Here is a 25,409-nt window from a genome sequence, read left to right as displayed (position 1 = left end):
AGTAATGATTGATGAGGCTGATATGTCGTAACAAAAAAAGAAAGAAAACAATAATGTTAGTACAGTAAGTCAACATCTACTGCTGATTATATGCATGTGCATCATGAATTGCCAAAAGGAAGAACACATCCATTTTCTGATTGAGATATTTTTCAAATCCTCAGACGTTAAGCTATTAATGTTATACAAAGGTCCCCAATGTCCAGAAGAATATGTCAATTCAAGGTTAAAAAATCTTGCCACCACCTAAACGAGCTATTTAGAAAATCAGGTTTAAAAGCGTGATTCGATCAAACGTGTGAAAGATTATAGACAATGGCAAGACGGTTGCTCATAGTAGTACTCTAGGGAATCAAAAAAACCGTTTTTAAGATATCGAAGCTTTCTGCATCGACTCAAAGGTAGAATCTTTTTATTTTCAGTCACATCAACTTTATTAGCTTTTCAGTTTGAACGTCTGTATTAACTGTGCAGCTTTAATGTCTGCGACCACATGATGGCAAAACGTGGATAAAGTTTAGACATAATTGGTAAATCTTATCAAACTTAAAACTTTACTGCAGGGTATTTTCGGTTTGACTTGCAAGAAAACCCGCGTTATATAATACAATTTCTTGCCAAAAGGTCTAGAAATACAATGATGGTTTCTTTTTTTCACTCTGTTTGGTATCACTTTTGAAATTGCTTATTTTTTTCCCCATTTTCAGTTGTGCATTCCTATATGTTTTTATATACCTGTTCTTGCGATTATTGTATTTCAAAGAATTCATGTGGTATCGAAAATACAATTTTAGCTATAGATTCAATCGAATAACAAAGTTGACTTTATTGACAGAATCATTAACTTGTATGAAATGATAACAAAGTCCTTGGATCTTTAATTTTCGCACAAGCTAAATAGTGAAATTGGTCGTGACCATATGCATCTGCATATTAACTGAAATGATGATGTTACCAACTTTTAATTCATCTATCGGCTTAATGACACACATACACACAAACACACACACACACACACACACACACACGCACACTCAAATCACGAAAATTATGTTTCAGTTCGATAAACTAACAGCTGTACAGCCCTCAGATCCCTAAATGTTGCCATTGCGAGTCTTATTTCAATAGATATAGAGGCAAATAAAGTCATCAAGACAAGGTTTCTCTTTTTGAACTCAGGTTGTTGTTGTTGTTGTTTTCATTAAAGCCAACTCGAACAGGGTGTTGTTGGACACATCAATTCAGACAGGCACAGGATGTGAAAACCACTTCACATCTTTAATACGATAAAACAGCTTTCAATGATTTTGTTTCAATTAAAAAGATCAAGATGGCGCTGATGTAGAAGGCGGTAAGGAACTTCATGTAAAATTCAACAGGAAGCATTACGGCGTACAGGTGTCTGCCTTGGTTCTCAAAGCGCATGGGACAAAAATGGGGGGGGGGGGAGGTTGTATACACCCACGGGTCAGGTATGGGGAGAAAGAAAAAGATTATAGCTTAGAATTAGCATCCGTGCGGGGGATACTAGAAAAGGAAATTTATCTATAAATTTGCATTACAGTTTCCGCTTGAAAGAATCAGACTTCTGTGTTAAGGCATTAATCACTATTAATACAGTCTAAAGTGACTTAAAGGTGTTTCCTTGTACAATACTTTATGTGGGATGCGACAAGGAACCAACGCAAGAAAAAAAAAAGAATAATTATGGATTGCATATTGAAAGAGAGAAGAGAGTGCATGGTCACAGACGAAGCGCTTGTAAGGAAGAGGAAAACAAAAGTCAATGTTCATCATGGAATGCTAATCATACGATTTAAAACTTTTGTATATTCCGAAGTTTTCAAGTTTATAAAGCGATGAAAACATAACTGTTTCTTTGACAAAGCTATAGACGAAACAAACTTATGCATAATTAATATTCCGGCTCGGAAGAGAGAGAGAGAAAAAAAAGTCTGAAATAGAACCATTGATTAAGCCTTCTGTGATGAAGATCTTTACGGGTATTTCACACCCTCCATTAGAACATCGCAATTAAATTCGCCAATATAATATATCGCCCATGAGGTATTCTTAAAGGCCGTGTCGTTTTCTATAGCTGCTATTCGAGAGTCAAGACGCGTGTCGAGCGCTGGTGTCGCTGCTCATTTGCTGGTCACCATGACAACCAGACTTTTTAATTTGCACTGCGGGCATCCGTGGATCTGCCATATGGAAAATTAATGACGCTGCATCGATACGCGACTTGGCTGCATCGCAAACTGTGATGGATATATGGAAATTGAAATGGTCTTGCGTTATCAGTTAATGACAGGTCTTGTCAGCTAAGCCTGTCAATGGACTGTAATGACATTTTCGAGGCTGTCAGTATAATGTAAATCCTAATATTTCCTCTTTGCCGCGAACACACTCCATTAGAGCATGTTTGAAAGGAGCACTGAATCACCAATGCATCATGCAGGAAAGACACTCAAAGAGGACCTTGTTATTTCAGTACAACTAACCAGAAGGGGTACTTTGAGAGAGGCAGCAGCTTCACTAGAGTGCAAAGAGGGAAAACACACACACACACGCACACACACACACACACACACACACACAACCCCCCCCCCAAAAAAAACAAAACAAAACAAAACAAAACAAAACAAAACAACCAAAATATCAATTAGGCCTACATAGGTATTTACCGTCCAGCACCATGGGAATGAATAAATTTCGAAGCATATATGACATGCTGCATATAATATTTTCCTCTTCATTATTACTAGTTTCCCTTTTACATGTTTGATTTCATTCTGGAATAAATTCAGACCGTACACAAACGAATTCACGTTTGTAAATCCGCCATTACAGAGGAGCCATCACTTTATTCGCTTTACTTGACTCAAAGTTGCTGTCTTACCTTGTACCCGACTTCCCTTTGGAGGCAGACATTCCGATAGGTGCGTGCGCGTGACGAGTTGAGTTGCTTTGTTTATACCGCTGGAGGCAAGGTTGATATCCGCTTCGCGCCAAAAGGACTCCGAGGATCGTCTGCTCCTTAGCTGCTCTGCAAAGATACAAAAGGGATTGGAGAATAGCTCGTAGACTGCCGTATATACGTCTGAACTGCAATCCTATTCAAGGATAAGACTGAACCTACGTGCACACTTCCACATGAAGCAAGTCGTCTGTTTTTTCCCCCATCACACGTTTTCTCTGGATGGGCGTCGTTTCCCGATCGCTATTGTCAGAGTGATTGTGAAACTACACGGGGATAAGCTTTCTATCCTGTCTATAGAGCCATTTTGTCAGTTAGCGTGCATATTTTGTAGATTGTTTCTTGTCTGATTATTCGCTTTATCTATACTTTTCCAGATGTTTTACGAGAGTAAAAGCACAGCAAACAGAAAACATTATGCAACAAAAATCCCTGCGTAGAGTATAAATATACACAAAGATTTAGTAAACGCACTAGAGAATGCTCTAACAAGCCCACCCACACAATAATTTACAGATCACTTTATAATTTTGTGACGTACGAGTAAAAAATGCACGCCTCGCACGTTGACTTAAAGAGTCACTGAGCTTCTGAAGAGTACATGGACCCTAAAAGTAGCTACTTCCGTATCCTTAATGATTGTTGCAGCCTATACACGACACAATCACCCTTCAGTAACTCTTGCTCTTCAGACTGGACCCTATCATTTCATAACATTTTTGAAAAGGTTTAACAACAACAACAACAACAACATCAACAACTACAGCAAAAATTATAACAACAACAAGAACAAGAACTAGAACATCAACAATTACAACAACAATTATAACAACAACAACAACAACAACAACAACAACAACAAAATCTGACTTGTATTGCCAATCGGTGAACAGGTAGAGCCACAATTATGACATATCTTTTGAATTGAATTTGAATTGAATTGAATCCTAATGAATGAAATATACTAGTTTAATGGATTAAAAACAATTCATTGTCAATGTCTGTTACACTATCAAGATGAAAAGATCATGGCAGCACTGTAGATTATGTTACACTCTCAAACTTTGGATTTGCGTGTGAGCATTCCCTGCTCCGAGCATCTTTCAACAAGATTTTTTTCCCCAGTTTGTCCCGCATAATCCAGGCAAATGTATGGTGGGGTGTATACGTGGCAGCACATAGGTATAAATAACGATAATACTTGACATGCCTTTTATTAAGGGAACAGTGCCTTCAATACCTCAAAGGACAAGTCCACCTTCATATACATAAGGATTGAGAGAATGCAGCAATATTAGTAGAACACATCAGTGAAAGTTTGAGGAAAATTGGCCAATCCGTTCAAAAGTTACGAATATTTTAAGTATCTGCGCAGTCACTGCTGGAAGAGAAGACTACTACAGTGTATGATGTCACATGCGTACAACTGTATAAGGAAAATAAAAAGAGAATTTCACAAAACTTTACTTTTTGACTAAAGTGCACATGTCTTTGACTTGCTACTGACGTATGTTAAGGGTAATATTATTCCCCCTGCCTTCTGAAAGAGAGAAGTCGAGTGTTCTTTTGTTATGCGAGAAAAATGGAAATTTTCTTTATTCTTTCTTTATATCGTTGTACTCATGTGACACCACAAGCTATAGTAGTCTTTTCATCCAGCCATGACTGAGCAGAAACTTTAAAAATTCATAACTTTTCAACGGATTGTCCGATTTTGCTCAAACTCTCACTGATATGTTCTACTAATATTGCTGCATTCACTCAACCCACATGTCTATGAAGGTGAACTTGTCCATTAAGTAGATGAGACCTTGGTTATGATATTGAACTATGCGAGCGAAGAATCCATCAACGTCGGACGTAGCTTTGATACAGCATAGATGATATACATCATCCAGTCTCTGTCAAATTTAATTCACTAAAGTGGAAAGCTTTGTAATATTAAAGGTGATTTTAGCAAGATTTTTAACAAATGACATGAAATATAAAAATACACAGAATAGTAGAAGTGCCATCATACTCGAAACATTGTTGAAATTGCATTAAATTTTCGAACTCCATAATTTTTTTTTTCTGTATTTAAAGTCCAATACAAAGATGAAACTTATAATACTCTTTTCAATCTTACTATTGTATGTACCATTAAAGTCAACTTTATCATAGCGATCTATGATCGACATATGATCTATGAGCGATCTATCAGCATAGAACATGTCATGAAAGTTTTGAATTATTCATTAATTTTGTTTGAACGCTTGATCTTTTTAAGAAAATCAATCAAAATAGGGGTTATCGTATTTTTGTTTGAATAATGCAGAAATGAATTGAAATTGAAATTGAAAAATATAATAAAACAGGTATGGATAGATTTACGTCAAGCTAACTTACAGCTTGCTCATGGATCGGAGGGGGTGTGTAGTCTAGAGGATATAGGAGGAGGATGAAAGAGGAGGATACATTATAGAAAAATGAGAAAGTCAGACAAACACACAGGCAAAGAGACAAAGAGACAGACAGACAGATATATTACTCGTAAGATGCAGAATCAGATTTTCGGATATGCAGTGTTTCCATTTCTGAAGAATATCACGTATCCTACATTCCTTCCGGTATAATATAATATCACACTTTTATCTCAAATGAGAGAAAAAAAATATGTAACTCCTGCAGAACTGTGCATGTGCAGTGGAAATGAGCCCTTGAGAAAAGTTTTAAAAAAATATATTGTGAGCGTGTCGCGCCCGCTCGGGCCCCGAACAATGAGCTTTAATGATTCAGAAGTGTGGGTGTGCCATATATGCCACCTATATGTGCTGCCACATAATTATTCATAATTATGTTTGTATGTTTGTGTGTGAATGTATGTGTATGCCTGTATGTGTGTGTGTGTGTGTGTGTGTGTGTCTTTGTGCGTAACAGTGTTCACGCTCTTGCACTTAAGAGCTTGAAATAAAAAGTGCATCAGACAAGGAGAAAAAAATAAACATGAAGCTATAGGGTTGGAAGAAGAATTCAGCACAGAGTGCTGAAAATAACGTGTAATTTCAATTTGCATCATTGAATTACTCTCACCTTATTTCATTAGCAGATGCTTTAGAGTGGTAGGCTCATTAACCGTTACCATAGCGACCGCTCCTACTTGGGTGGATGTGGATAATGTCATCATGTTAGCTTTGAATGATTATGGACCCAAGAGGAATGTGGGATAGTACCAATCCTCTCTCGCAGGACGAATTTCATCCCGTGCGGCAAACAACAATCCATCACATGTTGACAGGCTCCCCTCCCCCCTCCTCGTCGATTTAAGTATAACCTCAACATTCTCACACTCGATGGTGATAGCAAAATCCCCCCCCCCCCCAATTTATGGCACTCTAATCAACATCCATTAACTCCAACTGACATCACACTATAATTGTTTGGTGCGCATTTACCTCAGGCACGAACACCATATCTATCTATCTCTATATCTGTCTCTCCTTGTTTTTGTATTCTGCAGGTTAGTAACCAACCCTCTCAACACACCGGTGCTTATCCTATACTAAGTAATAAGCCAGTTCACAGTTAACACCAATAACTTCTGGAACCACACACTTTACGGACATGGAATGATGTTTTAGAAGAGCAGTTGGTACAGCCAATCAGAAAGTGGTAATCTATGTCTAAGTGCTACATGAAAGTATTTTGCTGATTCGGTTGAAAAGAGTACATTTTCACCTGTACACTATGCACCTGGTTCATACATTAATTTGATTTGATTTGATTTGATTTGATTTGATTTGATGTGATTTGATTGATTTATCTCACAAAAAATAAACACGTATACATACATTGCACACAGATATATGCACATATTCTGTACATGTAATATGTCATATACATTTTGTGTGGATCGTCATTAAAGCTGCGAAAAGCTTGACTGAGACGTTCTAGTATACCGTTAGAAACTTCGGTTATAAGTCAATATCAAGAAAAGGTCTGCAATGACCCTTGTCTGTACATAATCAGAATGTAACTGTGATGTGGGTAATCAGCGTGGGTGCTAAAGTCAGATATGGGATCTAACCTTGTTTTATACCGTCCGTCCAATGTTTTTGATAGTTTTACTCCGTATATTTCGAATCTATATACTGATGCAAATCTTGCATCCTTTAGGAAAGCTTGAGGGTTCTAAGATATTGAAAATGGCCGCCAATAAGGCCGAAAAATTTGATATTTCTACATGTATCTAAATGTGTAAGTGATTATAATTACAAAGAAAAAAAGTATGGTTTCAACCTATTTCGTAGGTGCAGGATAACGCAATTCCTGAGCATCCTTGAGGGTTTTGAGATTTTAAGATTTTGGAGGGCACTTCAACGGCCATCTTGAATATCTCAAAACCCTTAAAGGGATGGTACAGTTTTGGTGGAGATGAGAACTGGCCTTTTAACTTCTTGCAAGATACCAAGAAAACACTTATGAAATAGTACAGAGCATACCAATTAAAGAGGAATTCAAAGTTTATTTGATGAAAATCGGGTTTGTAATGACTGAAACATCCAAAAACAGAGTAAAACAAAGCGATCGGAATAAAGTGTGGGTCCCACACTTATTAGAATCACTCTGTTTTGGATATTTCAGCCATTTCAAAACCGATTTTCATCAAATAAATGTTGAATTCCTCATGGAATTACATCCTCTTTCATATTTCAGAAGAGGTTTCTCATTATCTCACAAAAAAATGTTAGAAACCTGAAATTAGGTCTCAACCAAAACTATACAATCCCTTTAACCCTGAAAAGACTGGGCTATTCTGGAGATTTTGAGGACGGGGGGGGGGGGGGGAGGGGGGAGGGGGAGGGCCCTAGTCTTTTTAAGGTTAAGGATGCAAAAGTTACACCAACCAGCAGATACGATTGAAAACCCTCGAAATAGGGTAAAACATTCTCATATGTTTCAAATCTTTCACCATCAACTATAAGGAAATGTATAGGAATTTCAGATTTTGGAGGGAACATTCATATAACGAAGCTTCGTCACTGCATGATTTCACACATTGCTACTCAACAGGTAAAAAAAAAAAAAAAAAAAAAAAAAAAAACTGGAAAAAAGTGTGGTCAACCAAACAGGCCGAAGTCTAGTCTAATGCACTCCGAAGAATGTAGAAACGTTGTGGCACAGATAGTCTTGACAGATTGAGAATTGAAAAAAAAAATGAAAAAATATATATATAAACATCAGCATCAACATCAACAACAACAACGACAAAAGTACTACAATTAGCAATCATACATACCTTTCTTGATTGATGGCTTTTATCACGTACTGTACTCCTTACATTTTCCTATCAATTATTCACCATTCCAGTCATCTCGGCTTTGTGCATTCAATATCATGGTACGATGTCCCAGGTTGATGCCGTTCGCTGACATACTGATAGTCACTTGAGACACCTTATCCGGTCGGTATTACTCTTACGTTTTACGAGTGTGTGCACGCATGTGCGACATGAGTGACGGACCACTTCATCGGTTTTACATCCTGCTCTCGCGAGAAAGTCTTGTGATACACCACGGAGCTACTACAACATAGCCTTCTGGATACTCATATTATGGACTTCAATCTCTAGGTACAAAGTGCCCCCCCCCCCCCCCCCCCCCGGTTAGGACTGCATGATGACTCGAAACATTGCTCAGACGTAGTCACTACTGGGCCTCACTACCGTCTTTTCCCCTTTTCAGTTTATTCTTTATCATCTTCTCATGTTTTGTAAGTTTTCTTTCCTATCTCCTTAGTGGAGTCGAACGAACCATTCATTAATCACGACGGTCGTTCTTTCCACCACATGGCGCAAGTATAATGCATGGCATTTACCATCTTCCTCCACTAAGTACAAAAACAACCCCCCCCCCAAAAAAAAAAAAAAAAAAACAAAACAAAACAAAAAAAAAAACAAAAAAAAAACGAGAACAAGAACAAAAAGATCACACTTCCGTTTATATGTCAAAACAACAGCTGCTGAAATAGTTAAAGATGCACCACTGAGCAGTTGTCTCTTCAAGAACCACATCTTCATCGAACACCCTGACTCGAGGCAACAAGTATACCGATCTATCCCTCACCGACAGTACCTTCTTTATTTTGTTCTTACTATTTGCCTTTTTTTGTTGTTGCCCAAAATTATACACCGATCCATCCACTATAATCCCTCACTGACAATACTTTCTTCTTTATTTTGTTCTTACCGTTTTTTTGTTGTTGTTGTTGCCCAAAGAATAATATGTAGATTTATTAACATGTATACATTATGAACGCATGCACACAATCATGATTGTCTGAATGAACGAATGAATGAGGGAAGGAAGGAATGGGTGAATAAGTGAGTGAGTGAATGAGTGAATGCATTGATGAATGTGTGAGTAATTTTATGAGCCAAGGGATGAATAAGTGAACAGGACTGTGAGTGAACACGAACGTAAATGCATGGGTAACTGAGTGAGAGGATGAGTGCATGACTGAACAAGTGAATGAATGATGAGTTGAATAATGGATGAATGTCGAGTGGATTTAATGTGCGATTGAATAAAACAAAATCTGATTGACAAACCGCCTCGTTCAAGCTGTCAAAAACTGTCCATTTCCAGAGTGCTCCTATGACGATATCGTAAATCCGCCGCCCCAGGAAAAGAGAGCCGTCACCCACCCCTCCCCCTCCCCATCCCCATCCCCATCCCACATGCCATCACGCTTTGAAGACAGTGTAAATATGGCGAAGTAATTTGGTCCATGGTCCTTGAAAATAGGCTACGCAAATACTCAAGGGATGTGGAGAAGACGGGGTATTTGCATTACTGTTATTATTATTATTTTTTAATGTGGTGCCAGCATCCCTATAATATCGCTTTTTTTCTCTCCCACAATAACGAGAGGTCTGTGCAAGGTATACGGAAGAATACGCTCTGGAACCACTGTGAATTGCAATGGCCATATAACGCGATGGAGAAATATCTAATTTCCAATGATAGCTTCTCTAAGGCGTCTGTTGTTTCACGCAACGACTTCTGTTTTTAATGCGTGTGGTCTTCCGCAGACTGCCGTCACGCTGTAAATTTGTTGAGAAAACATGAATAATAGCGTCATCATTCCTCCCTCGCATAGGAGCAAAGAATGAAAGACGCTCTCAAAAGGGGGAAGCGAGATAACCTCACGTCATCCAAAGGCTCTGAAGTGGCTCTGAGTCGAATTGTTCCAGGGGTATATACAAACAATTCGAGATACACCTGCACTGTAGACTGTATATCTTATAACTATTTGCAAATTTAGTAGTACAATTCAAATTTTGTTAATGGAGTTAATGTATACACTGTGTAAAGGCAATGAAGAAAAAATATTTTGTCAACAACTGATGTTTATGTATATGTATGACTCCAACAATATATGTATATACACGTATACATGTACATAAATCATTATCATGTTCATGTACAATGATAATACAGGAATCAATAAATCAAATCAAATCAAATTTATTTTCTTTCTTCGAATCATGTGCATTGTAATCTGTATATGGATGTTTTATTTGATATTACTGAAAAGAAATTTGATTTACATGTATGTATGTATGTATGAAATTATGTCGAAGAAAATAAATCAAACAAACAAATATGTGCGACAGACGTCTTTTTAAAGATAGTGTTAACATGTGACTACATTAATCAGGGTGAGTTTATCACATTCTACCAGGTAGACGGAAAAGAGGAAAGAGGATGGGAACGGGAGGAGGAGTAGGAGAAGAAGGACGTTGGTCGGCACGAATTCGTCGAGAAAAAATTGATTTTCACCGGATTTTAGTATGGAACATTGACACGTCATCCAAAGCAAGCCTAAAGCATGCATAACTATAATTGAAGGTGAATGACTATGAATGCATCGTGTCAAGTGGTATCTCCTCTTGCTATGTAGAATAACTCTGATACTGAGAGCTTTGAATCTTGATGAACTTATACCGAATGCAAACTTGGAGAGGTTAATGGTGCTTCTCATGATAAAATGCTTCATCCTATATAGGCATTACACTACATCATACGCAGAAAAAATATTTCATTTTCCATTCCCTTTAACTTCTTTTTTTTTTAACTGTCCCCCCCCCCCCCCCCCAGCGGTATGACTGGAGCAGACTATTAACATGAGTATGCGGTAAATTGATCTCTGAGGGACGTCCTTGGGCAGAACATATTGGATCAGAGCGGCTTGAAATATTGACTAATTCATTAACAAAGATGAATTCGATTGATTGGCGCTTTATGATAGCAAATTATGTCTTTTCATTTCTCAAATTATCAAAATAAACTTTAAAATGGGGTAAATTTCCTCTATGAGTTCCCAGAGAGGGATCGTGAGAGGGATGTGCCCTGTATCACTGATACTTTTTGTTAAAAAAAGTAATAAAAAAAAACGCAGTATGCTCTCGGATCTTTCGCGATCACCCACGAGTATAATACAATATTTTGTCGAGGGTTTACTTCGTTGAAGTTCAATTCCATCTCATAAAAATGTAACTTAAATAAACATACATATAGTAAAACAAAACAAAACAAGAAATGCACAATTTCATGAAATAGGTATTATGTCGCAATCAATTATGCAAATTAGATGAAATTATGGCATCACCTCCCATTATTGTGTCTTAATGGACCAATAATCATTCATTACCTCGGCTGACACCACATCAAAACAGAAAAGTTGGTGATTCATCACCTTTCGCTTCAAACTATTTTTGCGTTATAATACCTACCGTGATTTGTTGTGGGTGAAGGGGTTGCATGTCATAGCTGTTTGTACAAACTAGTGGTAGCATGTTGTATAAGGTGATATCCTAAGCATCCATCCAGTTTTCATGATGTAATTGTGGCAAAATATCATTGCTTTGTGGAAAAAGATACAACCCTTTAAAATTCTACGACTTTCTTATCCACATCCGGTTCTAAGTAGGATTCCTCCGCTCTTTTCGTCTTAATTTTACCTTACCTTTTACATGGAGACAGTTTTTACAATATGTAAGTGACATTTCTTTTTAAACTCTCGAAAATGAAATGTCGTCTCAAAACCGAATCACATTAATTTTTTTTTTTTCTTCTTTAAGGTACTGTTTACCCTTGGGAGCAGTGATTAAAAGAACGTTCGAGTTATCGCATTCGATGCATAGGATGTGTAGGTCAGCTGTGACAAAACATCCTACCATATGAATTTTTTGCAATAAAGCCTAAAATATAAGGAGATATCGCTATTTTTTTTTCTCTAAACCATAACTGTAGACGGCTTAGTCTAGAAACAATTTTATTATAGTTATTGTTCACACTTTGTATATTTAACAATACTTAACAGTGCTTTTACTGAGTATTTTTTTTTTACACTGATTGTTTCTATCCCTTACTTACATTTTGGAACTATTGTGAAGCACTAAAGCTGGGTTTTTGTTTTATCTGCAAACGGTAAACAATGCCTTAAAAGTTATGTCAAGGCAGATAGAGAAAGTTGAAGGGTTTTATATCAAAGCGAAGTATCCTATAGTTCATCACTGAATAATAAAAAAAGAAAAATTTATCCAGTGATCTAGGAAAAGTTGAGGTGGGAACTTTGCTGATTTTGGCGCCAGCATCTCACCAAAAAAATGCTGCCTCTTTGAGAACAACATGAAACCACTGAAACAACAACAACAACAACAACATGGTAGCTGATGCCGGTTCCTTTTCCTTCATGCCATGTCAGTACTTCCAAAGGGCAAAATGGATTTTAGGTTGATAAAACTGTGAAAATCCGCCGGGTATAACCCACTTGGGGTCTGTGCAACCCGGCGATAAATTTGTACACCGTCGCCCACGCACGAATAGAATGTTGTGAGACCATGAGTGGGTGTGGAACGGTCAAAATGGCCGCGTAGATCGGGGCATTGGGCAAGCATCCATTAATCTAGATTGTAGAACTGATACAGTCTCCAAGGAATGTTTTGTTTTGTTTTATTTTAACTTCTCTGTGCTGTATAATCTCTTATCTGATCGCAACACTCTAGCGGTAAAGCGCCTCATTAAGAATGTATCGACCGTGTCATCTATGGGTATTGTTTTTTGCCGCCATCTCAACATCGCTTCAATAACAAGGGGTGAATAAATTTTGCAGAAAGAAATACAAAGGATTTCTTTAGGCAGGATGTAAATTGCAATGTCATACGGATTAGTCAAGCACCAGTCGAGGATTGGATGAACAAGACCATAATAGTGATGATAGCCCAGTTTTGTGATTTTTCTCCGGTTGGAGAGCATTTTCGACTACAAATAACATGTCAAACGCTATATACCAAACGCCAGAATGATTATGTTACTTGTAATCGTTTTACATATTTTTTTAACTTCATCGGTAGACAACAATTTTTAATTCGATACATTGCTCACGACTGAACGACTGATAAATGAATGATCAAAAATTTGGTGATGTAAAACGAAAACGTGATTGAGGTAAAAATCTGGTAGGCAGTGCAAAGTGCAAAGGCTGCGCGGTGCATACTGTGTGTGTGTGGAGGGGGGGGGGGGGGGGCTTGAATTGGTAGTCACGTCAAGACCATGTCAATTGCATGCATGTATGCAAGGAAAATTCAAGAAAAAGGCACGCGTTACTGCCAATGTATTTGATTGATCAATGCAATAATATGACAGACACAGGCCAACTAGGTTATGCTATTAACATGCAAGCACTACAATCGTCAAAATTCCAACTGATAGCTTTATGATCATTCAGAGGTGACTAGACATGACATTTCTCCAAAGAAACAAATCACGTGACCTCGGGTCCTAAAGGCATCTGGTGACAACACCTCAACATTATACACTCAACATGATATCGTACCCTTGCGTTGTCATCTTGATCTTTTCTCCTTCCCTTCTTTTCCATTCCGAGTGTTTGCTGATAAATTTTCATGTTTCCACTCGGTTACTTTCTGCTTGGCTTCTATACGATCCTTCCCCAGCTACCTTAATTCTGATCTTGTCAGTCACGGGAATGAGAAGATTCCCGGAAAGGGGGCACGATGAGCCTCATAGGGGACGATATCGTTTCATGTCACTGGGAGAGCATCTTATTCACTCATCCATGTAGGCCTACTGCATATCGTACACAGCGTGTTTTTCTTCTTCTTCTTCTTCTTCTTCTTCTTCTTCTTCCTCTTCTCCTTCTCCTTCTTCTTCCTCTTCTCCTTCTTCTTCTTCTTCTTCTTCATGGTCAATTTTGCAACCTGAGACCTGTGGATTTGAATTTTCATGTGACAGGTGGTGCTATACGTGAAACGACCCCACCCCAAATTAGCTTTATTCCTGTATTAAAATGCTCCATCTCCGAATGCAGATGCATAGGCTCGATCTGAAATTTTAAGAGCGAGTGTGTATTGGTTCGTGTCAAAATGTGAGCTATCTGCATGCATTCAACCGCCAATGCGAAAAATTCCCCAAGCGCGGAGAACGGCGCGTTTTAGTAAAGACCGCACAGAGATCACTCCGCGGTAGTAGGATGATGTGCCTGTTCCGTGGTACATTGTACTACTTTGGCATTGAGTTTGACATCGGTGATGGGCCGCGCCAGAAGATGAGGAATGCGATCTGCTCTTCTTGCACTCACAACCGGCGCCTGATAATTCAATGCACCGCCCGGTCTATTTCAGTTTTTAATCTAATCGCGAAATTACTCTCGACCACTCTGCAGTGGTGGTCTGCTTTAACCTTGCTTGATAAAGCACAATGTGCTAATTGCTTTTTGTTAAGTGCAATGTCAATCTTCATATATACTCGAGCGTCCTTGGGAATGGTCGACCAAGAGTATGGAAGGAAGAAACGACTTTTCAACCCCAACAACAATAAAACAAACACACACACATAAACACACACAAACAAATACACACAGACACACACAAGCACACAGACACTCAAACAAAAGATCAAAATAAAGAGTTATACTCATAAGAAACCTCAAGAGCATTGGAATGGAATGAATCGATCTGTATTCACAAAATTGAAGTGTCCTTGAACCAATAAAGTGTAAGAGCAAAAGTTAAGGAAAATAATTAAAATGAAGATTCATCCTCAAGCATTCATATATGTATACTTATAGCTTCACATTAGAGAAGAACAACAAGTTTCAAATACCGGTAACTATATATGATATAAATACAATCCATTATGTTTGTAGACACATATACACATATAATTGTAAAAACAAAATCAAGTATAACCCTTGTACAAACGTTATTTTGTATCATGATACGCCGCCAGTGGAGTAACATTTCCTAAAACAGACGGCACATGGAGTTTTGTTTTCAATATTTGTGAATAAGGAAAGATATCATTTGTGTTTATTGATATACTATTCAAATTGTAGGTCTCTTGTATCATTGTTTCACAAATCCAGCCAGCAAGTAAAATGTTACATCGCTTGACCTTATTTCAAGACAATATTCGAAGTTGAAAAGAAGTTATTTTCTCGCAAAAAAAAAAAATAAACAAACAAACAAACACTTACGCATATCACACAGAGTTTGAGGACCTTTTAAGGAATATTAGTTGATTGCATCGCTAACACTGTCATTACTGTCATATAACATTAATGGTTCGGGTGTTGTTGTAGTCGTAGTTTAGCTATGATTAGTCTCTGCGACATTCTTTAATGAAAGACAACAAGTTAGAAGTCACAACTGTTGATGGTGTGAAAAATGTGGGCTATCGTCTAGTTAATAATGACATCAAGCTTAGGAACTCTTACACCAAACAAATTCTTTAGACATGGCAACGTCTATATTCAGCTGTTGATATTCACTTTCGCTGGTGGTGACCCAGTTTCATCATGATTTTCAAATACATGTTTCTTTTTTATTATGATATATCTTTTTTGGCTCTCTCTCAGCGAGTCCGATTTTGCAAGTGGAACACAGTGAAAGTATAATACCCATTGTTAAAATATAGGGCGCACCTCAGCAATCATCAGGGAAGCTTTTAGGTTGTCGTGGGTATCATATTGCTGGAATAAATTTAGACGTGATTACATTGTAAAAATGGAGTGTGAAAAAGATGGCAACCCTTCATGTATAATTGAAATCTTATTCAGAGCAAGGTCACATAATAATAAGTTATTATGCTTTAGAAGGTACAACACACGGCACTCTCATATTTATTCTTTTTTATTTTGAAGATGACTGCAGTATATCCCTCCGCACTGGTTTTTTTTTTTTTTTTTTCGTACTTCACAAGTAATCAAGCAAATTGCAAGCTTGTCATTCCTATGATTATCGGGGGTGCGAGAATAGTAAAATAGTATAATGATATTACAATTAAAGGAAAAAAAATACACAAGCCTGACTTCGCAAGAATTATTTCAGATACTGGAGTGTGCGAGTAGACTGTGTTCGGGGTTTACATTTTAACCCCGAACATTTTCTATAGTGACTGAGACGTTAAGTTCAAAGGATAATGATAAAGAGCTTACATTCCTATGTGTCGTTGCACATTTTTGTACGTGTGAGCGTATAATCTGTATTCAAAAAGTATATAAGTAAAGAATGCGTGTTTGTGTGTGCGCGTGCTTGACACGCTGTTAAGCTCAGTTGTATGTATTTCTGCGTGCATGCGTTCATCGGCTTTACTGATCAATACAAGTGCGACTCGATGCATTTACGGCGCCACGGGTAATAACATCAGCAGTGCTGATAAACATAGACGCCATTCACACGCTTCACTGAGTTAGCGAGACATAATTGCGTACTACGTGTGTTACCAATAGTCCATGGGCCAGGCCAGATATTGGTACCATCTGAGGTGGCAAAACCTTTTTGGTGTCATTTTGTTTGTCGGGCATAGATATGCTTATCAAGCTATGATAGCATTTCCAAATGAGTAGCTTAGTCATAGTAAGTGAATTTTTAACCAATCTGGTCTCGTTGCTATATCCCTATACTTCTGAATCGAAACTAAGCGCCTTACAAAGAAGAGCACTGTCTTCTGTATGTTCCATAGAGCTGTAAAATGCAGCTCTATGGTATGTTCACAGGTGTTCTGTTGTTGTTGTTTTTTTGTTGTTGTTGTTTTGTGTTTAGTGGCGTTTTCCATTCTCTTTAGAATATTTACTGTAAACGCGGTGCGCTTAGTCTTTATTCAAGGCAGCGAAGGGAATATCCAAAGGTTATGATGTCCACAGCGCTTAGTCCTTATTCTAGACGGCGAAGGGAATATCCAAAGCGTATGATACAGTGTATATCCTTTTATCTAAAAACAACAACAACAACAAAAGCAATTCCTCGTGAATTTTACCGTATTTTTCAATCATTTATCATTTTCCGGTGAAAACGCTACGGTGAAAACGCTGATACCACGCCAATGTCGCTTTATTTCCCTCCAACAATATAAGATAATGCAAAAACAATGTACCGGTACACTACGATACATTATAATGAATGATATTGTAAATGAACAGAGTGATTTTTGTTTAAAACTGATGTATTTGTTGATAGGGTAGTATAAAAATAGTATAGATAATCCCTTTTATGAGGAACTTTAGATATGATAACGGTACATTGGTCTATATAAAGAACTAAGCGCACCGCGTGACAGCTGTGGACATCATAACCCTTTGGATATTCCTTTCGCTGCCTTGAATAAAGACTAAGCGCACCGCGTTTACAACAGAACACCTGTGGACATACAGAAGGCAGTGCTCTTCTTTGTATAGCGGTTTACTTTCGATTCAGAAGTATAGGGATATAAATACGAGACCAAATTGGTTAAAAATTCATTTATTATGACTAAGCTACTCATTTGGAAATGCTATCATAGCTTGATAATCATATCTATGCCCGACAAACAAAATGACACCAAAAAGGTTGTGCCACCTCAGATGGTACCAACAACCCATTTTTCGGGTCTTGGCCCATGGACTACAACGCCTGAATACCTCAATAACGAAAAAAGTGCAGGAATACTTACAATGAAACATTATTTCTAAGTTTGCTCTACCTTAATCATACTAAAAAAGACAAAGACATTATGTCGGCTCATATTGATTGATACAGATGTTGATAATCACGCAAAACTTGCGTGATACATGAACAATGTGTGCAAGCATTGTGTCTCATCTCTCTCTCTCTCTCTTCTTATATCTTTATTTTGCCGTATTCATGCAATAGATATAGGGCTATGTATTTATAACGTGCTTACTCATTTCTTTTTCTGAAAATGTATGTGTATAATTAAGCTGATGTACATGAATACTATATACGCTCCAGAAGATGTAATGACAAAAGCCAAAGGTACATTGTATCACCATTACACTACTGAATATACATACAAGCACATACACACACACATACATACACATACACCCTATATATATATATATATATATATATATATATATATATATATCAGATACATTCTTACTCCAAACACCCAGAGTAAAACATGGGTATGGTGATCGTGTTTTTTCCGTTATGGGACCAAAAATTGTGGAATCAGTTACCTCTTCAGTTATTAAGGGAACTGTCATCTACAGAGTCATTCAAATCCAAACTTAAAACTTATCTGTTCCTTTCATACTGAGGACTGTAATTGCTGCATGTCATTGGTATTGGATAAATGTTGTATTTTTAATTGGTATATGTTGTATTCTTTATTTGGTATATATTTGTTTTTGTTTACCATTTTCTTCTTTGTTGAAATGTTTGAATATGTATTTGCATGTAAATATATGATATTTTTTCATTTTTGAAGCGCCATGAGCACTGAAAAGTGGACCTGTGTGCTATACAAGTAGCCACTATTATTATCATTATCATTATTATCATCACCATTATTATTATTGTTATTATATATTTATTCATTTATACATATACATAATATAGACGATTGGTGTCCTAGAGTAAGGTAAATAAAACTAATCCGCACAAATCTTATGGTTCGTCTCCCGTACGGCACAGATTTTATGATCCCAACCTGTCTATCACTGATCTTACGGCACTAACTGACGCTATAATATGGTTAGTGTTTGCCCACCGCAAACCCCAAGCTTTCGTGGCAAAATGACAGTCAGGCTGGTGAACTGGCGGTGGCGGTCACGCAAAATCGCTTTTTTTCCCCCTGGATACTCTGAAGAGGTCTTTGACAATAAACTGTCTAGATGGGTTGCATATTAATAATGTGTGTGTGACGAATACCCAACATACCATACACTCACACACATACACACCTCTGAATCATGATAACATTGACATCGGAGCAGATGCGATACGATAGAATGCAACATAACCCATTCTAGCATTAAATACAATTATTTCATAACGCTTTGCAATAATCATCAAACCAAAAGGTTGCCGTACAACACGTCAAACAACTGTCTAGTACTTAGTATACTAGTAATTGAATAGTATATCAAAATGTTAAGTTACATAATGTTATGATACAAACGTAATTGCAATATATCGTATGCTGCAAGTGAGGGGACTGCATACAAGTTCTCTTTTTTTTTTCATTTCCAGTCTCAAATGAATCAAGATACATTTTTGTTATCCTACGTGACATGGAATATAACATTATTTTAACATTTTTAATACACATATACACTGTTTGGAAATGATAATCGAAAACATGAATAAATGAATGGTCGTCATTACTAAATGATTAAGTCGCATTGAGTTTTAATGAACAAAAATGCGAAACACATTAGTTGCCGTATGTGATATGGACATGCATTATCAGTACATAATCATTATTTTGTGTGTGTGTGTGTGTGTGTGTGTGTGTGTGTGTGTGTGTGTGTGTGAAAGTGCCTACGGCAGGAGACAAACAAACGTGTCGCTAACAAACTTAATGAAATGGACATTCCAGAGTCGTCGAGTAAACTGATGAAAGTTTTAATAACCGGAACTGATTTCAATTTGGAGCAAGGGACATGAAGATGCAATCTGTTAGAAATAAAATTGAAATAGGCATGAAGGAGCCTTTATTTACCACAGAGCTACAGGTACGATTTCAAATGACAAACATATTGATGCAGTCGATCTAGTTGATTGTTTCAGAAGAAGAGATTTTGAACACAATACAACACAGAACAGCTCAGTAGTTTTTAAAGCAAATTCGAATCATTTTTTTTTTAATCCAGCGTGCGTATTTTGAACCTTTATTCTGGACTCTTGTGCAAGAGACAGATATCAAAGCTTTGCTGATTTCGTTACCTGACGGTACTACCCTTCCACATAGAAAATGATAATAATAATAACAATGATAATATCAATAATTGATCCCAGATCAATATTTACGGAGAGTAGACTCGCCAGTTTATTGCATGATCGTGTACACAGAACTGTGCAATTATAATTGCCAAGCGTTGTCAAGCATAATCTGTTCATCTGAAGTCGAGAAGGATATAAAGCGGGCAACGCATGCACCTTTTATGGATGTATCGTTATAGCCGTTAGACAGGATTAGAACGAAGGACCTCTTATTCACGCATCCAAGAGCCTCATTAGCTACACTACAGAGCTCCCGATATGGTAACTAATGTTCTTTTTATGTTTCAATGAATATTGCCTACGGATATTGTCATGTGTCACAATATATATGATAACATAGAGTGATTGTGTATAGACTGCATGCAGGATTGGCACCAGAACGTCATTATGACCGATAAGGATTCTCATGCTTCAGAGGTAACAGCCCACATTAATGATACCAACTGTTTGAATGTGTGTATGATTATGTAGGGCAGATTAACTCTGCTTGTACGACAGCAAACGTCAAAGTTGAGATATGATAATGATAACAATGGTGATGATGATGATGATGATGATAATGATAATGATAATAATAATAATGATAATAATGATAATAATAATGATAATGATAATACAGGGTACTTAATGCGCCAATTTCACATGATTAATGTGCTCAAGGCGCTGTGAAAAGGGGGAATTATGAAATTAAAAAATCATTACACACGTACACACACATGTACATGAAAGTCAATGGAACGATGATAATGACAAAATAAGAATTCACATAATGTACAATAATTCTACGGGAAAGCAGTTATAAACAAATGAGTCTTGAGGGCAATTTTAAAGCAGTCAACATTCGAAATGTAACTGGTAGCTTGAGGCAACTGATTCCAAAGGTACAGGTCCAGCACGTGCACATTTATGTAGTGAGAAACTAAAGGGAAACGGAAGCCAATGCTACTATATTACAGAGAGCTCTTCTGAAAGCTGGTGGCCCCTTTTTCCAGGCCACCGAACTCGAAGGTGACAAATTATTATTGAAAAGAAGCAATCGAGTACTTTGTGACGGTAAATTGAGAGTAATGATGTCGTGTTTACTACAGTGTGTGGTCATTCCAAGGTATAAAACATGCCCGTATCTTTCCGAGATATCTACCGTGAACTGTTAATGAGGTTACAAAACAATGAATGATATTTCAATGATAACTTAACACTATCAACTGCATGTTAAATCTGTGAATAGATTGCTTGATGTATTTCAGAATGCTCAAAGCTGTGGCCTACTAGGCAGAGGCGACAAAACGAGTCTTTTCAATAGTCATGTATCTTTTACTGAACATACATTATTATAATCGATTATGAAACAGTCTGATTGCAAGAGGTGAATACATTACTTTGAACTGTGGTTTTACCCGTCACTCTGTTTAAACACAATTATCCGAGAAGAAGTCCTATAAAAAAGACTCTTTTTCAGTTGACAATGGAAGGCAATATATTTTTAGGACGTTAACAACTTGGACTGAAAGAATTACAAAATACACAGGACTTAGTTGCTAGGCAACAGATTGGGGAAGTTGGCATGATCTCATCCGTATCACAAAAGCGCATTTTTGTGCCAAGTGAAATTGTGACAAAGATATGATTACATCTTTATTATAATGTTATGATATATACTTGACAGGGGACTGTTAAAGTGTCTATTTCATTGTACTGCAGACCTTAAAGATCAAGAGGAATCATTGCTACTTCTAGTACCAGAGAGATAATGATTACAGTTGAGCAAATTGCTTGTCTGGAATACCTGACATTCTTCGAAGACAGTTATAGGAAATCTAGTTTGAATTTTTTCTTCCGAGAACCAATTGCTAAAATAGCCTTTGTGTATCAATTCCGAATTCCTTACAATCTTCCGGCTTTCTCAAAACACGCACTTAACACCTGACTGTCCAGGAAATATTTGAACAACAGCTATACTATACCATGTAGCTCCGTTGCGAAGACTATGACAGTGTCTGCTTTTTCATTCGATTGTTGAGTTACAATCAGTCATTGAGGCATTTGCAAACATCGATGTTAACTGCATTGTTGTTGTTGTTGTTGTTGTTGTTGGGCTTTTGTGTATTCATGTATATAGATACATGTAACATAATACAATGTATAATAATATATGGAGACACGCTAACTCGATACCTAGCTATGTAGGTTGATTTTTCTTCCATTTGAGCGCATCGCGCCATCATTTTATAGTAAAAATAGAATGTCAGCGAGGCGAGAGTCAGGCGATAGATACCTTTCTCCGTACCAGCAAAATCTTGTTTTATTCCCCTTGAAAGCCTCTACAAATAGGATCCAATTTTCTCTGCTCTTGCGATACAGAATTGGATGAAGTCAGTTCAAAGCCGAGCTCACGCAAGGAGAGTGTTTCGCCATGTCATAATGTAGTGCTTGTTTATAGTGCCGTCATAAGCACGGTTGTCAAAGGTAAACTGTTTGCGGTGAGATAGGTTCATTTCTTTTTTATTCGGAGGAAGTGGAAAGTATAAAGGTATATCATAAGTATGGCTAAGGGACATTTCTACCAGCGAAATTGAGCTAGAAGTGTCGAAAAACGATCTCGAAATCATGAATGTGTATAAGCGAATGAGAGGGAGAGAGAAAAGCCCTCTCAAATTATTGATAGTATGGTATAATCTCCAAACCACTCTCAAAAGTGCGAAACTCTACGTCAGGTATAACATATCTGCTCTGAAAAATCTGGTCATCGGGTACACAGCAACGACACTGAAAGTCATACGTTAAAACATATTATTGCAGGTGATTGTGTTCGGGTTATGTTCCTTACTATCTCTGCCATTTCGGAAGTTTTGTGCAGTAGTGTCACTAAATATATGGTTGACTTCGAAATCTGCGTGTGGCGTTCAGCATGCAAATACAAAATACTAGTACACCAATAATACAGACAGATAAATTAATGGATTTTTACAAACAACTACTGTTAGCAACAGAAAATGGTCAATTACTTCAGTACTAATAACAACTCGCGCAGAGTTTACAGTGATGGTATACCTTGACAGATTAAATGCCAATATTTCCTACATAAAAATAAAGTTTATTGTTATATAGGAAAATAACCTACATGTACGTTAAAACATCATTCCTAAAATGATCATGACATCGAATAATTGTCAGAGATGAAATACACCTTTGTTGTTGTTGTGGGGGGGGGGGGGATTTTTTTCTTCTCGCAATACTGGAATTGGAAGCTATTTTAAGTCCAGAAGAATTACGAGTCGTTTGACTCAATTTTGTTATGTAATCGCACAAGTAAAGTTTTAGATTTTGACGGGGAATTTGCATCTGAGTCTTGAAATTCGCTTATGTTTATTTTTTATTTTTATATTGGTATCTCTGGGATGTATAAGCAGCATTACGTGTGCGCGAAGAGAAGGTATCCCCTCACAGAATAGACATGAGCAAGGCAAGGGCATCAGCCCTCGATATCCCAATGTAAACAGACAGAGTGGGCGAACGAGTCGGATCCACTTACCGTGATGTCGATGTGCTCAAGCAGACGAGAGACCAAGGTGAACACGAGTTACTGCTGTAATTAGGATGTCTACAGATGTTTTCCCGGCCGGGAGCCTAATAAACAGCTAACTTCGGCACAGCTTGTATAGGTGCGTGCGTTGCAGCAGAGCTCAGAGGCGCTCTCTGTTTAAACGTGTTCCAACAGTGGGTCGCATACGCCTACTGGTCATATTTCACAGAGACAGCGAACTATCAAATATTCAAGATGCGACAACGCACACGGATATTTTGAACGCGAAAGCAATAACTCGCACCCTTTCACCCAATAGTCCAGCTCCAAAAGAGTTAATTCAATAGCGAATGGTCCGTGAGCTGTGAAGAGATACGAGTGCGCGCGTCGCTCCACTATAACAAAAATTGGCGTCTCCGTCCCTTCTATTGGAAAGATCACGTGAAACTCATTTGCATTTTGTTCACACTCGCCGCTGATAGTATCAATCCTGGAGGTCGCAGGATACTTTGTAAGCCATTAACGTAACCGGAGATGGCATGCCTCGCGATGATCAAAGGGCAGAAGCGGTTTTTTTTTTCTCCTACCACTTTTCCTCCCTCTAATTTGTAACAATAAAAGTAAACGACGAATATCACAGAAGCGCACGAGACAGTGTATCATTGGCTCTTGGAGACGTCGTTTTATGCCTTTTGAGAAAGCCGGATAAAAATAAGGACGTACTCTGAGGTTACCGACTCTCTAGCAACCAAACGCTCCGTCCATGACAACGAGAGAGAAAAAAAAAAACAACTCCATATTATCCATCAGTAATGAAGTGCGATAATGAATTCGCTGCGTGTAAAGGCCTAGTCTTTCAGCCATTTCGTGCTAGCTGTCATTATTCTGTTAGCCATGCAGCAGGTGAATTGAAGTCGTCAAAACGATTGTGTGAAGGGACTATACAAGAATGAAGACTGCTATGGTCTTTACAAGCTCATTGTTCGTTCTTCTGTTAGTTCTGAAGGTAGGTAGGTCCAGCTTGCCCAGTTTCCAGTGGTATTAATCTAATTGCTCCCTGCACATAGGCCTACAGAGGAGCTACTGCAAGTCTGTTTGACCAGCTGCAACAGAGAAAATTCCACGAGACTGTTAGTAAGACTACGTATAGTGAAGATGGGGGACTCCCGATGAGCATCTTCTGCCATACGAGGCGCCATCTGCATGACGTGTTGTGTTTAAAAGGACATGAGCTGAAAGTGGCCGATGGCGTCTTTTCAACGTGCTATTGTTTCGTGTCAATTAAAATTAATGCATGTCTGCTTGTGTGTGTGTGTGTGTGTGTGTGTGTGTCTGTGTGTGTGTGTGTGTGTGTGTGTGTGTGTCTGTGTGTGTGTGTATGTAAAATAAGGTATTATTTCATTCACATTTTGTTTACAGTGTATAATACTCTGACAGGATATTCATTGTGTAACACTTAACTTGTACATTTTGTTCATCTGGACATTCAAGTGGAATGTATCTCAGTGACTGAAATCGAAATACTAGTAGAAGTAAACGCGTAGGTGAGTTTGTGTGTGTGTGTGTGTGTGTGTGTGATGGTGATTCAGTGTCAGTCTGTCTGTTCTCAA

General features: G+C 37.7%; 1 protein-coding gene across 1 annotated transcript in view; it reads right to left on the bottom strand.

The window, feature by feature from the left end:
- Positions 1–23,874, bottom strand: part of LOC139725533 (beta-arrestin-1-like) — a 54,537-nt gene extending 30,663 nt beyond the window's left edge. Inside the window, exons 1-2 of the mRNA XM_071636619.1 lie at positions 23,809–23,874; positions 2,903–3,049 (exon numbers count right to left, since the gene is read on the bottom strand). Of these exons, the coding sequence (XP_071492720.1) occupies positions 2,903–2,934 (32 nt within the window). The 5' untranslated portion in view covers positions 2,935–3,049; positions 23,809–23,874. The remainder of the gene's footprint in view (positions 1–2,902; positions 3,050–23,808) is intronic.
- Between the last annotated feature and the right edge of the window lie 1,535 nt (positions 23,875–25,409).

The sequence above is a fragment of the Diadema antillarum genome, unplaced genomic scaffold, assembly GCF_040938485.1.
Source record: "Diadema antillarum isolate AM-2024a unplaced genomic scaffold, OU_Dant_1.0 seq00000049_RagTag, whole genome shotgun sequence".
NCBI classification, from domain to species: domain Eukaryota; kingdom Metazoa; phylum Echinodermata; class Echinoidea; order Diadematoida; family Diadematidae; genus Diadema; species Diadema antillarum.
This window is presented reverse-complemented; position numbering and strand designations above follow the sequence as displayed.